Here is a 15,148-nt window from a genome sequence, read left to right on the forward strand (position 1 = left end):
GAGCTACCTGCAACATTGTTTGCTTTGGCAGTGATTTTTCAATAGTCCGTTGTAGGACAACATCCTCTAATGGTCATTAAAAGTTGTTCAGTAGCCCTCCAGTTTGCCATTTCAGCACTTATTTAGTTGCTAAGGTCCAACTTACCCTAGCAACCAGGCAGTGATTTGAATGAGAAACTGGATGACGAATAAATAATGTTTATTTTGCTTTTAATTGGCCCCTTAGGTCTTTGGCATAATAATAATCTTGCTTTATGCTTTATGCTCCTCTAACAACTAAGGTGTTAAATAAAATCTGTATGTGCAACCACTTCAAGAATATTTGTTGTCATTTATATATATTGTGTTAAAATGGAACATATATTTGTACCCAGTGCTTCTTAAGATAAATGTTATGCTCACACTGCAAGTAGAAATGTTAACATGGCATTGTTTATTTCTTATAATTATCTTGACATAGATGAGCTATGAACCGTCTAAATGCACAGGAGTTATTTATGATTAAGGGAAAACCATATTTGTGAGTAGGTTTCCCACATATGTCCAGAATACAAATTGGTATCTGTTATTCCAAATAAACTTTTTTTGTTTACATAAGCATAGCAATCAAAGGAGAACTCAACCCTAAAAACAAATATTGGTAGAAAAGCTATATTTTACATGCTGAACTTACTGCATCAGCCCAAAATATTAGAATCTCTAAAACAATAATGATTCAGGCCATCAATCCATCCTGGAATTTTAACACCCCAAATGAAGGAAAGCTTTGTGGTTTGGAAATTTAGAATAGAAAGCCATATTTACCCATTTTGGATTACTCAAATGTAATTTCCAAAATATATAATTTCCTGGGGTGAACCTACTGTTACAGGATTTTTTGGCCTTGAAATCTGAAGAACAGAATTCTGATTTCTGTGGTGGTGCTTTGAAGTTTTGGTAGTGTACAGTTTTTGACACATACAAGTCAGAAATCTAAGAATCTCAGAAATGACTGGCAAATTGAATGAAAAATCCTGCTGGTAAAATCATTATTGCAAAGCTCATGTAGATGTGGGAGTGGGTTTGATGGCAGACCAACAGATTTAACAAGCGCAAATTAATTAAAATAAAAAAAATGTTGATAAAATGTAATCTAAAAGACAAAATCTGAAAACTGTCTGTTTAAAAGAGGTTTGTGAATAAAGTGGACAAATCTATCTCCACTTTATATTTTTGTGAATTCCCTTTGTCTATCACAATATACATTCACCATAGCACAGTTAAATGTTTGCTTTTGTTGAACACATGGTCAACATGAATCAGTATGTTTTTTTTATTAAAAAAAAAAAGGCCTTTATAAAGTTTTACAAACATACAAAATGGTAGCAGGGTCACTAGAGCTTACAGTTTCCAGAGGTAATGGGTGAAACTTATTTTACATTTTACTTTAAAAACATATTACAGAAACAGTATTTGACCAATAAACAGAACCCAAAAATAGAATAGGTCACAGAGGCAAACAGCTAGTATGCCAAATATTATTGCAAAAAATGAAAAATGTTTCCCATTGTTTTGAAAAAAAAAAAATAAGATATAAAACCCGTGGCATGAAGACAGTAGCTGAGGCTGTCTCGTGTGAACATGACCCACTGGTGATCTCATGTCCAGCTGCATACAATAAGAAGATAACATTCAAGCTCACAATGCAGCTCATTCACTGCTCTGCTGAAATGCAAATACACTCATACTGTTTCCACAGTGCTCAAACATAAAGCATGCACTGACATTGGAAACAGAAAGTAATATGTGTCTGTTTGTTGCCTCTAAAGTATAAAAGGGTCTTATTGCCTGGACATGCCTGAACAAAGGTTCTCTCTAAGCAAGTATATTGCTTGCATCAGGCATCCTCCCTCAGTGGGAGCGTCATGTTTTGATGGGTCCGTAAAACTTGAATACAATTTGCCATTGTATAAACAAGTAAGTCACGCACATTACTAGCTCACTATATTTGACACAGATATGTAATTCTGTAGTTTTGTAGCATGCTGGGATCGTTTTGAACCATTTACTGATTAAAAACTAAATCAATATGTGATGGGGCTGGAGCCACTCAGCAGTTCAAATGACTCCCCTCCCTTACCAGAAATGAGGACCAGTTCAAGTAGTCAGGTGCAAAAAAAATGTATCATCCTGGCACTAAAATGTAATTCTTATTAGACTCTTAAAAGCCTCTTAATAACGTCAGCATTACATCTGTCACTGGAATAGTGCTGGGCCATGCCCATGAAACCACTTAAATATACTTAAGGTGTACGTATGAGTCATGTCTGAAGTAGTTGATTGGTTTCCCACTTGTAACCATTATGTTTCCATAAGTCCTCCCAAACAGTCAATCCTGCCTACTTACATTGAGACTAATTGGGGCTAGCCACAACCCTCAGTCCACTTATGCATCCCTACACTTTTCACCGCTCATGTGGTTTTATCAGGGGCATGAGTGGTGTGTGCCTATCTTGGTGTTTACATAGGGTACAGTAGGCATCTTTGAACTGATATGAACTGAACGATAGGTCTAAAGAAAGATGACAGATCTCCACCAAATTTCTAAATCTCATCTTCTAGCATACAAATATTTTTCAAACCAAAAAAATAGGAAAAGGTGCCAAACTAAGAGCTAAATAGTTATTCACTCTTGAGCTATCTAATGGTGTCCTTCCCTGCCACAGGGCCACCCTGTGGTTATCATTGAACAGTTGGGTGCAGCCATTGTTGGTAAATCAGCACAAGTTGTGGCTCAAGGATTTCTTACTAAATTTATTTGTGAATTTCATCAATAACAGCATTAACAGAGTGCTTTTATTTATCTGCAAGTTATTGGGGTCTGTAGGCAAAGCTAAAGGGATGCTAGAAGTACAGGTATGGGATCTGTTAAGGTGGCCATACACGTGGCGATCTGACGATGTTTCGTACGACCATCGGTCGCACGAAACATCGTAAGATCCGCCACACACCATTCAGGGCTGAATCGGCAGGTAAGGACGTAGAAACAATAGGATTTCTACCTCCTTCTGCCGATTCAGCTCTGAAGGGAGAATTTTGGTCAGGCGCCTTCTATGGCGCCCGATCAAAATTTTCAAACTGGTCCGATCGGCGAGTCGTCCGATATCAGCAGCTTCCTGCGATATCGGTCGACTCGCCGACATGCCATACACGCACCGATTATCGTACGAAACGAGGTTTCATACGATAATATCGGTGCGTGTATGGCCACCTTTATTCAGAAGCCCATTATCCAGAAAACTCCAATAGACACCATCTCCCATAGACACCATTTTAATCAAATAATTCAGATTTTAAAAAAAGATTTCCTTTTTTTCTGTAACTATAAAATAGCACCTTGTACTTGATTCTAACTAAGGTATAATTATCCCTTATTGGAGGCAAAACAATCCTATCAGGTCTATTTGTTTATAATTTGGAGATTGAAATAATGGAAAGACAATGCTTGAAGAAAACCCCAGAACCAACTATACCAGCTCCACAAGGCAGCTGTACAATTTCTGCACTTCTTGCATCTGTGTGCCCTGTACTTTGTACTTATGTACAATTCATCAATACAGGCTGAACTGGGACATTGACCCTACAATTGTATGGCACAATTACCCTTATTAACACATGAAATAGCACCCAATTTTGCGCTTTGCACTTGCATTCATAAATGAAGTTTAAAGAGCGTTTAAATCAAAGCAGTGTTATTTTGGCTGTAAATCCAGTTAAGCATGGTACATGGTTTATGTACTGCTTAGCTATTATTACATCATAACTAAAGTAGGTAATTGTGGTTGCTAATACTACAGTTACAAAAAAAAAAGCTAGTGCTTGCCACATAACATATTGTAACAAGCACTCACAACAGCAAATAAGTATTCACACCAACATAACCTTCAGGGGGCCCATGTCCACAGTTTAATGTCATATAAAGCCCAATTTGCAATACTTTGTGTAGTAACCATTTTAATAAATATTTTCTTTTTTCATAAGGAAGCCAGTTTTGTTTGATTTATTCCAGTAATTAAAACAATTACTCTGATAGGTAGGGTATATCACTCTCCTTCCCTGTGTTTTACTGAACAGGGGATTTATGTTTTGGAGAGTACCGTAATGTTCAGAAAGCCATTTGCTAACTGAGAATGCTTGAAGTGGTTGTTAGAGGGCCATATATTTTTGCTTGTGATAAATCAGTTATATTTTTTACTTTAATTTTCTTATAAACAATGTCTCATGAAGAATTTGCATAATACAGCACTTTACTCCTTGAAGGAGAGTGAGGACAACAACATTTGGGAGGTTCAGCAATTATTTTTGCTATGTTTTTGTATAACTATGCCAGTACTTTGCTGACCTCTCAACGAAAACCAGTTAATCAATGATCTGTGGATATCCAGAAGCAGTGCATTTTTGTTCTCCAACTTGAATAGGTATAATACATTTCACACTTCATGAAACCTTTGCAGATATTTTAATCAAACTGCTAAAGCCTTTGTTGTAACTTGAATTTTTTCTCTGGTAAACCCAGCTTAACCTGGCAGTAAGAACCCATGTGATGGGCATTCCTAGGCTTATTAGCTGGCCTTCCATGTGTAGTGACTTTGTATTGCCACAATTCTTATTTCCATAATTAGAGTTATCATTAACTATGCTGCTGTTCACACACTTTCTCTTATGCATTAAGATAGGGGGGTAGTTCTCAACCTGGTGCTTCATTCTGTAGAGTCTTACAGCTATGCTGACACTAGAAATTAAACCTTTTTTTTACATATCATAATATTGTCTTTGCTAGAGCTTTATAATTATTACCCATCTGATCCCCCATGTTCTTCTATGAGGGGGCTGCCATACTTGTGCAACAGTAGGCCCTTAGCATTAGAAGCTATAACTGTCAGGTTGAGAAGGGACAGTCAGGTGGCAAAACAGTCAGGTTTAGGAAATTCAAGTAATGTACATAATGTGTCATATTTAAAAGAGTAGTTTTTTAGTGTCGGTATCACTTTAAGTGCATCTTAAAGAAGGGGGTTTAGAAGCAGGCCATGAGCATCATGATCACTATACAGCATGATATTTACAGTATGGCACCATGGTGAAGGAGTTTCTGCAAGTCTGTTTGCAGGCAGTCACATACCTGATGCCAAAATAAGCAGAAAGTTCAGCTATGCAAACCTGGGGTTTGGGAACTGGGCTGCTTTTAGTGAAACCTGCAAGCACATCTAAGTCACACATGTATTCAGCTAATTGTTGTGTCTGTGTGTTGCTATAATGATAATAATTACTATAATGGAAAGCAATCTCTAACACAGGGATTCTTAACCTGTGGCTTGGGATCCCAATATGGGTCTGCAAGTTGTTTAGGATGGGTCTTCATGTTTCCCTTTAACTGGATGTGATTTCTTCCTACATTTAGGGTTGCCACCTTTCCGATTACTATCTGCCAGCCAGTAGGGGACCTGCTGCTCGATGACATTGTAGGTAGGGTGGGGATGGGCGGGTGTGTGAAGTCAGTGGCAGAGAATGGTAAATGATTTAAGGGTTGTGGAAATGGGAGGATCAGGAAAATGTAAGCTGTTGAAGAGGGGAGAAAGGGAGGGTACAGCGGCATAACTAGATGTTACTGGGCCCCACAGCAGATTCAATTTAGTGCCCCAAAATATTGGGAAGTTGACCTATTCTATAAAGATGTATTGAAATTGCTTATTAATTAGGGCCCCCTGTTCCCCCTGCTTCCTCTGTAGTTACACCCCTGGGAGGGAGGGTTTAAAGACAGTGTTTAGTAGCAAAATGTTTTAAGGAGGGGAGGAAAAGATGGGCAATTACATTTTCGTACCGTTGCTGTCTGCCAATTATCCAATGGCCAAAACATCACCTGATTTGTTATTTTTAGGATTATTTGTAGGACTTTATCCTACAATTTCAATCTGAATGTAAGTTTTAGATGGTTGCATTAATATGTATGATCGCTAAGACAACAAAAATCTGAGCCTGTATAGCCAGATAATGACACCAGAAATTAAACCTATTTAACATATGTTATAAAATTGTCTATGCATGATATTTATAATTTTGCTATAAAAGTATTTCCTGATGCTTTTACATTACCTATCTGATTCCCCATGTTCCTCTATGAGGGGGCTGCCATATTTGTGCAGCACCTTTAGCATTAGAAGCTATAAATGACAGGTTGAAAAGGGACAGTCAGGTTGGCAAAACAGTCAGGTTTATAGAGACTTCAAGTAACAATTACTTACAAAAAATGGCTCTATCAGCAAAAAAACAATCGACATGACTTATAGGTAACTTTTAATGTACATTAAATTTTATTTAGTGTATGTCAGTCGCAGGGCACACCATTGGAACACCATATGAGTGTTTATGATGAATTTCTCTTTTATTACATTTATTCAGCATCCAGGCATTGCTCTGTTGCCATCCACTGACTGAACATTATTTGGCCATGGCTCCTTAAAACTAGCTGTAGCTTTATCACGTGCAGTATGAAAATGAGATGGAAATATAGATATGATCTTCATATTTGAATAGTGCTGCTTGTTTGAATAACAAATGGTTCAAGGCATGTGTAGGATGGCACTGATCTGCCTTATGTGTGGGTCTTTCCTTATGCCATTAAAATAATTATGTTCTGTTATGTTTATGGTTTGTGGTAATTGGTACTGCAAAGGTATCAAAGCCCAGGTGTCTTTGAGTTTTAAATATATATATATATATATATATATATATATATAGAGAGAGAGAGAGAGAGAGAGAGAGATATGCCTGACCATAGTTATAGGATTAGTATTGTTTACTTGGTTGCTTTCATGCGTACATATCATTATATGCAGAAACTAAAAGGTGATCTAAATGATGGGGGTTCTGGAATATGGCCTTAATAACTCTGCTCTAGGATGTTAGTTTGGAGTAATATGTGGCTCCTATTTAAAGCATGCTCAGTATGTTCTCCTTAAAAGGGCACTAATGTCAAAATACAAAATGCTTAAAAATGAAATGGCAGGTTTATAAATATCACCACTGGTAAGAAAAATCTTGCAAGCTCTATTTTGACTGTTGCTAACTAGTTAGCAGTGCAATGAAAGGTTTGGAGGACCTGCCCTAATTTTCCTATTGGTTTCGCATGCCATGTTTTTGTTTAAAGGAAATTTCCATAACCTGAGTTTTCACATAATAGGAATGGAACAAGCAAATGAACAGCCAGTGTGCCCTTTTTATTCCTTTTATTGTCTTAGGGAGGGGTTAGAAAATAAAAAATAAGACCATTTTGTTGACACTTTTCAGGTAGTTAAAGAAGTCTTTGATTAAAGAGATTGTAGTGAATTTCAGAGTTTTTCTTTTACTGTATGATTTTTAAATAGTTACCGTACAAGGAGAAGATCTATAAAAACCACAAAGAAGAGCTCTGCCCTCAAGAGATTACAGCATATTTTAATAATCTATTTGCTTGTAGCAACTTAGTTCTACCGAGCCACAATACAGTTTATTCTGGCTAACCACGCGTATGTTAAGTTTCCAAGAATCTTTATGCATTTCTTAAAAAGAATAAAGCCGGCTGTTGTCTTGTACAGCCACCAGCTAATGTGACCCATTTGTGTTTAAATTGTTGTCTTTGCCCTTTTCCGTTCTGCTACCACCTTGTTTCCTTTTTTATTTTACTTTTTTTATTCTTTATTCCTCTTGTTCTTCTACCCCTTCATCTTTCTTCCAATACCCATTATTATTTAGTACATTTATCTTTTCTGTTTTTTTCATATTCAGTCCATTTCTTGTTTTGGTCTGGTGTTTACTTTTATGTTGCCTTCGTCCCTTTCTTGCTTTGTGTCTTGTCTTCTACTCCTCTGAGGAGTTTTTCCAGTTTATTTTTGTAATTATATGTTGATGAAGCTGTGTGCATAAAAACTTTAATTTCTTTATAACTGCCCTGGTTTTCCATACAGTTCTGAGGCAGGACCACACAGGGATTGAACTTTATCTGTTGCATCTTTCACTTCATTACTTTTTAGGGCAATGACATACCTTCAAATGCTTTTTCACCAGTTAAAATTCAAATCACTGGTGGGAAAACATAGGTGGCATAGCTGCTTTGCGAATTAGCCCAAAGTTTCCACGAGAGGCAGTTTTGGGCTACTTTGAAAAGTAGCTGTTGGAAGGAAATAAGTGACTTTTTGTTGCCAGCGGTAGCCAAGATTTATATTGGGTGACAAAATGTCCAGTGTGTCAGTGGCCTTAGGAAACACCCTTAGGGGCTGATTTACTAACCCACGAATCCGACCCGAATTGGAAAAGTTCCGACTTGAAAACGAACATTTTGCGACTTTTTCGTATGTTTTGCGATTTTTTCGGATTCTGTACGAATTTTTCGTTACCAATACGATTTTTGCGTAAAAACGCGAGTTTTTCGTATCCATTACGAAAGTTGCGTAAAAAGTTGCGCATTTTTCGTAGCGTTAAAACTTACGCGAAAAGTTGCGCATTTTTCGCGTAAGTTTTAACGCTACGAAAAATGCGCAACTTTTTACGCAACTTTCGTAATGGATAGGAAAACTCGCGTTTTTACGCAAAAATCGTATTGGTAACGAAAAATTCGTAAAGAATCCGAAAAAATCGCAAAACATACGAAAAAATCGCAAAATACCGATCATTACGAAAAAAACGCAATCGGACTCCATTCGACCCGTTCGTGGGTAAGTAAATCAGCCCCTTAGAGTTACTTAGTAGCAGCTACTTGACACAGCTACTAAACACCAGAAAATACCCTGCCATAGACAATACTGAGAATTGCCTCTGCTAAAACACACGTAGAGACAATTATCAGTAAAAGATCAGCATTGTTTTTTTTTTTAGCAATGACAAGTAGCTGCTACTAGTAGCTCCGTGGGTCTTCCCCTTAACCTGTCTTAGTAGTGCATAGTTAAGACCATTCATCTAGTCTACCCCAAACCTGCCTATTTTTGGGTATGTCAACTGAGACAGTCCTGACAAAGTAAGAGGATGTTAAAAGAGTTTCTTGACCATATGAAGGCAAGTTATACAGACTATGGAATTCTGATGTGGGGGTTAAAATTATTTTCAAAAATACACTTTAAAGGAGAAGGAAAGGCTAATAAAGAGTTAATCTGAAGCTGCAGCCATACCTTCAGTTCTCTCAATAGAATCAAGTGGTGGATCATGGTTAAGATGCAATTGCCTTCTAAACAGTTAGCACATAAACATGTAGGTTCAAGTTGAGGGCAGTTATCTTCTGTGATATTGTTGTATTGAAACATACATTTCAAAAACCTTAAAGACTAAGGGTGTTTGGGACTAATTATGGAACTGCATATTGCTCATGTCTTTGTAACAGGTACTGGAAAGCTTCAAAATCATGGATTATAGCCTGTTGCTCGGTGTCCATGTACTTGGTTCTACAAGTAAAGAAAAGGAAGGAGAAAGTTCACACTACTCCATTGACAACAAAAGACCATCAGTACAAAAAGTTCTGTATTCTACTGCCCTGGAGTCCATACAGGGACCAGGGAAGGATGTAGACTCTTTTATTAAGGAAAGCACGTAAGTTATATTTTTGAAACAACATATATATGGGTAAAGTGTGACCTACCATTCTATCCATATAGACTAATAAGTGCTCCCTTAATGGGTGTTTCTTTTCCCTATATATATTGAATTAGTCTCCAGCACATCAACAGGGAATCCAAGCATTTATCATCAACATGTTATTGGACCCCTGCTCCTGCATCCCAAACTATGGCATGATACTGCATACCACATTGAACCTTATTAGCTTAAGCCCTTTGCTTAGAGAAAAAAGGAGAAAAGATTGTGTGCGTAGTCATTTAGAACCAATTTTAAATTAGGGGAAAAAGAGCGTTTGTGAGAAATGTGCGGACTATCAGACCTACAGCTACCTCAAATATAGATTCCAAGGTATTCAAACTTATTTTAGAATATCGATGATAGGTTGTACAGGGCCAGCAATGGTCAAAGGGCACCATACTACTAAATTACCAGCACCCTCCATGGGGGCCCCAATAACTAGCCCACTGGTCAACTGAACCCCTGGTGGTGGGTCTTGCCAAGTGGGGGCTCCAAGGAAAAAAAAATTGAAAAACAAATTGACAAATTCAAGCCCTTGATCCTACCCAACTGCTACTCAATTTCCAACCAAACCCAGCCCACATTTTATCAGGACCCACCAATTTCATAACCCAGGAATCATAGTTTTCCATCTCCAGGCCTCCCCTACATACAGGGGCCCTGACTGCTTAACCCCTTAGCCCCGAGTTTTTAGGACTATGGTGTTTTGAATCAAAATAATAATACCAACACAAGATCACTTCCCATTCAGTTGAATGGGAAGTATTGTGGCCCCTTTGGCATTTTCTGTTAGCAATTATAGCATTAGCTGCAGTCATGGATACCCGCTGCACATCCAAATCTAGAACAAGTAGCTTTACAAAAAGCAGATTTTAATCAGCAACATATATAATAGCCTTTAGAATGAGCAACATTGTACTTTGTATATATTAAGAAAAAAAGCTATTTTTAGATTTCTTAATCTAAAAATTTGTGGTATAGATCTCCTCTAGTATTCATTAGCAAACATCAATTTGTCCTTCGTAAATTATTAGGGATGCACTGAATCCACTATTTTTGGATTTGAACCCCGAATCCTTCGTAAAAGATTTGGCTGAATACTGAACTGAATCCGAATTTGCATATGTATCACAAGTTCATGTGACAAAAAGTCACTTGATTTTAAGTATTAGGTTCTGCCTGGAGCGTGGATTCAGCCGAATCCTGCTAAAAAAGGCAGAATCTTGGCCGAATCCCGAACCAAATCCTGCATTTGGTGCATCCCTATAAATTATAAAGTAATTTTATGGTATTTTCTGTTCAATTCTATCATTCTGGAACAGATTCATCTTCTTTCTTTTTGCTTTTGCACAGAATGGGAGGCATTCCAGCCAAGAACCACAGGGGAGAGAGGATGCTGCTTTTTATGGGGATCATTGATATCCTCCAGTCTTACAGGTAACATAAATAAAACCAACCGTCTTACACACTTGTACACTTATTCTATGCAAACATTACTAATGGTACTTGCTTTTTGTCCAGGTTAATGAAGAAGTTAGAACATTCGTGGAAAGCCCTGGTTTATGATGGGGTAAGATATAGAGTAATAATATATGATTCTGTAGCAATTTATTTTATAATTCATTTTTTTCTGTTTTTGTTGTATTTACCATGGATAATCAATAAAATAATACTAAAGAACTAATTAACTGATTTTCAGGTTATTCCTTCTTGTATTATAATATGATATTCATAGAATTAGTACTGGTCTCAGGGATCAGTACCAGTCCAGTTCAACATCAATGGTTCTTTCTATAGTATGGTTTCAATGCATATTGATATTCTGCTTCTTATTTTGAACAAATAGTTTGGAAAATCTCTGTTCTTATTAAGAATCTGCTATTTAAAATAGTGTTGTTTTTTTAAAAGTTAAACTTTCTCTCTTATAGTATCAGATTGTGAACCACAAAGAGAAATATGGCCTAGCCTGCTCAGACAGATCATGTTTACTTTCTCCTATCTTTGTTCTTCACAAGTTAAATTATCTGGCATTCACCTGAGGCAAGGCCCAGCACAGTAGCCTGTCAGAAATGTTTACTACAGTACTTGCCAATTGCATTCCCATTCACTGTGTAACTTATTTTTCATAAGTACATTTATTGTTCTAGTGTCCCCAGATGAACTGTATGCATCTGCCTAGTAAAATGGATGGCTTACTTGTTTGACCTTTTAACCAACTGTAGTCCATGTGTTATCCCAGTCTGAAAGATGTATTTACAGCAAAAACAGCACGGAACATACTCTTATTTAATGGGTAGTTCACCATTAAGTTAACTTTTAGTATGTTATGGTATGTTCTATTCTTAGTGACTCTTCATGTTTATTATAATTTCCCTTTTTCGATGCAACAGTTGTATTGTTATTGTTATTTTTTATCACTTATCTTATCCTATTCAGAACCTCTCCAAGTCAGCTTCTAGCCTCTTATTACTACTGCCTGATTGCTATAGAAAATTGGACCCTAGCAACTTAGCTTCTGGAACTGCAAGCTGGAGAGCTGCTGAACAAAAAGAAAAATATTTCCATAACCACAATACATAACAAATGAAGTCCAAATGCAAATAGTCACAGAATATCACTGCCTACACCATGCTAAAAATTAATGTAAATGTGAATTACCCCTCTCTTGTAAATTCAGAGAGGTAAGATCACTATATAGAGCCTAAATATATAAATAACCCTTAATAAGTTGTAAGAATAAGAACTTTGTGAAGTACTAAATGAGGCAGTGTAGTTTATTAAAAGACTTGTATTATGTTTATAAAAATTAACAAAACAATGTAATCATTCCCAAAAATAGACATTGCACTAATCTATAAAGATGCCTTTGTTTGCATATTGAGATCTATCTGTATATGTTTAACTGAGCATTACAGAAATGAATGTGGATTCATAGGGTGCTTGTATAGTCTGGCCAGTGAAAGGTTATTACAATTTGTATTACTAGGAGGATTTTGGTGTTATAAAACAGGATATTGTAATGCTCTTAGTTCTGCTTATTCTAGTGTGATGCAAAGGAATTATTTACAAATTCTGGGGAAATACTCATGCAGACTTTTGTCAGCATTTCATGCTGTGCAGCTGTTATAAACGTTTCTGAAGTTCCGAAGGATAACCTTTTCTTGCCTCAAGGAAGATCCCTCCCAAAATTCATGTTATTTTTTGCAGAACGATAAAAAAGAATAAAACATTCTAGGCAATTATGCACCACACTGGCCTTAATGGCATTAGCTTTAGGATTAAAAAGTACATGAATGTGCATAGGAAAGATTAAGGGATCATTTACAGTTTCCTGGGGTGCAACTGCTAAACGGGTAAGGTGTTCAAAAGCTGGTCCCTTAGTGCTCACTTAGGAGCAGAGCACAGCATCAGGAGGAGCCATGGCCTTACTGTCTGCCATAGAGCGGGTGGCAAGGAAAGGGTCCCGTTGCACTCTGTGCTTCCTTCAACTCCCTAATTATAAAATGTTATGACATGTAAGTTAAGGGAAAATTAGGAGGCAGGACAGGGGATGCCTATATGTCTATATTTTCTCTATGTGCCTACATTTGGGACCTTTATTAGAGGTTTATTTGTATAAAGACATTTTTGGTAAAGTGTTTCTAACTGAAGGTGAGATTGGCCGTATGCAGTCCTATTTTTTAAATAGTTTAGTGGTGGAACAGAGAGACTGTCAAGTTTAAAGCAGTAATGTAACTATATAGGAGCAGTAGACCAAGTGCAGGGGGCCCCCACAGAAAGAGTTGACCTATAAGAATCCAAGACCCCATTCCCTACCCTTTGCACATCCTGTGATCCCCTGTTCCATCGATCACTGGTGTGGATGGGAAGAGGGGGTCAGAGGTTTAGGGCCAATGTCATTTGAGAGAAATTCAATTTGTGTAAATGGGAGCACCTGTTGAAGGAACCCACAAAGGGAACCCTAGAATTACCACCTGCTCTAAGCATATAAAAAACAAAAGTGTTCTCTGCCTTGTGTACTATTCTGCAAAGCAGACACAACAAGCATGATGGTGCTTGGCACAATTACAGATGCATGCAAGTAAGTGCTCAGATATTTGAACCTATTACTGCACTTTGCAAAAGTAAATGAGCCCTTAATCTCAACCCTGCCTTCAAGAGTTTTATAGAGGACAGTTTTGTCCTGAAGTTCCCTTGCCAGGCCAAGGGAAAAGTGTGCCCAAGACAAACCGCCTCTTCTCACTTCCCCCATGCACGCTTGTATGTGTGTATGAATCTCACACAGGGGGATGAGCGGCAGAAGAGTTATCAGAGAGTGAAGAACAGGCAGAAGAGTGAATAGAAGCCTATGCTTATCACCACAAATACATGCCTAGCACCCCCCCCACCTCAGTGTTGTGCCCTGGGCACATGCCTCTTCTACCTACCCTTAAATCCACCCCTGAGTTAAATTCAGTGTATAAAACAAATGTTATTTTGCTGAGCATCATCAGCTTTGTATTTAAGTCAGATAACACACACATATCTATATCTATATACCCATGCAGGCAAATGTAACATGGTTTGTCCTTATTGACCAGAGATTTTTAATCTATTTTCACAAGACAGTGGATTGGTCTTTTAAGTCCAGGGAGTCCCAGGGAGTGAGAGAAAAACCTTGTATAACAGGATTTATATTCTTAAGAATTTCATTGTGGGAAACACAAGTCCCCTAGGGGCTTATCACATGAATTTAGGTTAGTGGGATTTACTGTTTTATAACATAAAATACTTGTTTCTTTTCTTTTCAGGACTCAGTGTCTGTACACAGACCAAGTTTTTATGCCGACAGGTTTCTGAAATTTATGAACGCAAGGGTTTTCAAAAAAGTCCAAGGTAATATTCTATGGGAAACCGATATGTGCAGCATATGGGTGGATTAAGTAACCTGCAGTATAACTGAAAAGGGTATAACTGAGGTATTAATAACTGCATTTTTGCTGGTAATGAGTATTAAATTGTGGGTCAAAACAGTGAAGTAAATATTCACAGTGTATTCAGTGTTGCCCATTTTAGTACTATTGGGGTTTACTGCATTCTTTTCAGTTTTGGAATATAGCAACAAGGAAGTAGGGCAGAGTTAGTTTGTCAGACTCTTTCTTATCAGACAAAAGAATGACATGGACCAGCCCTAACAGAATATCTCGACTTAAAGGGCTCTGGCACACGGGGAGATTAGTTGCCCGCGGCAAAACCGGCGAACATGTAAGTCGCCGGTGGGATGGCAGGGGTAGGCAACTCGGGGAGATTAGTCGCCCGCGAACAGGGAGTTTTGCCGCGGGCGACTAATCTCCCCGTGTGCCAGAGCCCAAAGAGCCAGTGCCCTTCTAGTTAGCTATTACATTTGTAACTGAAAATATTGAACACATAACTAGGATTGTATTTCCCAATGCCTCAGGTGCTAACGAATAAAATAAAAATAAGAAAAAGGTTGTATTTTTCATATAGGTAATATATGTTACCAACATTATAT

General features: G+C 37.6%; 1 protein-coding gene across 4 annotated transcripts in view; it reads left to right on the top strand.

Moving 5' to 3' along the window:
- Nucleotides 1-15,148, top strand: part of pip5k1b (phosphatidylinositol-4-phosphate 5-kinase, type I, beta) — a 95,148-nt gene that overhangs the window by 62,048 nt on the left and 17,952 nt on the right. For all 4 annotated transcript variants that reach the window (XM_031890766.1, XM_004910780.3, XM_004910778.4 and 1 more), the window contains exons 7-10: nt 9,386-9,591; nt 10,990-11,073; nt 11,158-11,206; nt 14,427-14,511. In XM_031890766.1, coding sequence (XP_031746626.1) covers nt 9,386-9,591; nt 10,990-11,073; nt 11,158-11,206; nt 14,427-14,511 — 424 coding nt within the window. The remainder of the gene's footprint in view (nt 1-9,385; nt 9,592-10,989; nt 11,074-11,157; nt 11,207-14,426; nt 14,512-15,148) is intronic.

This window comes from Xenopus tropicalis, chromosome 1 (genome assembly GCF_000004195.4).
Source record: "Xenopus tropicalis strain Nigerian chromosome 1, UCB_Xtro_10.0, whole genome shotgun sequence".
In the NCBI taxonomy this organism is placed as follows: Eukaryota; Metazoa; Chordata; class Amphibia; order Anura; family Pipidae; genus Xenopus; species Xenopus tropicalis.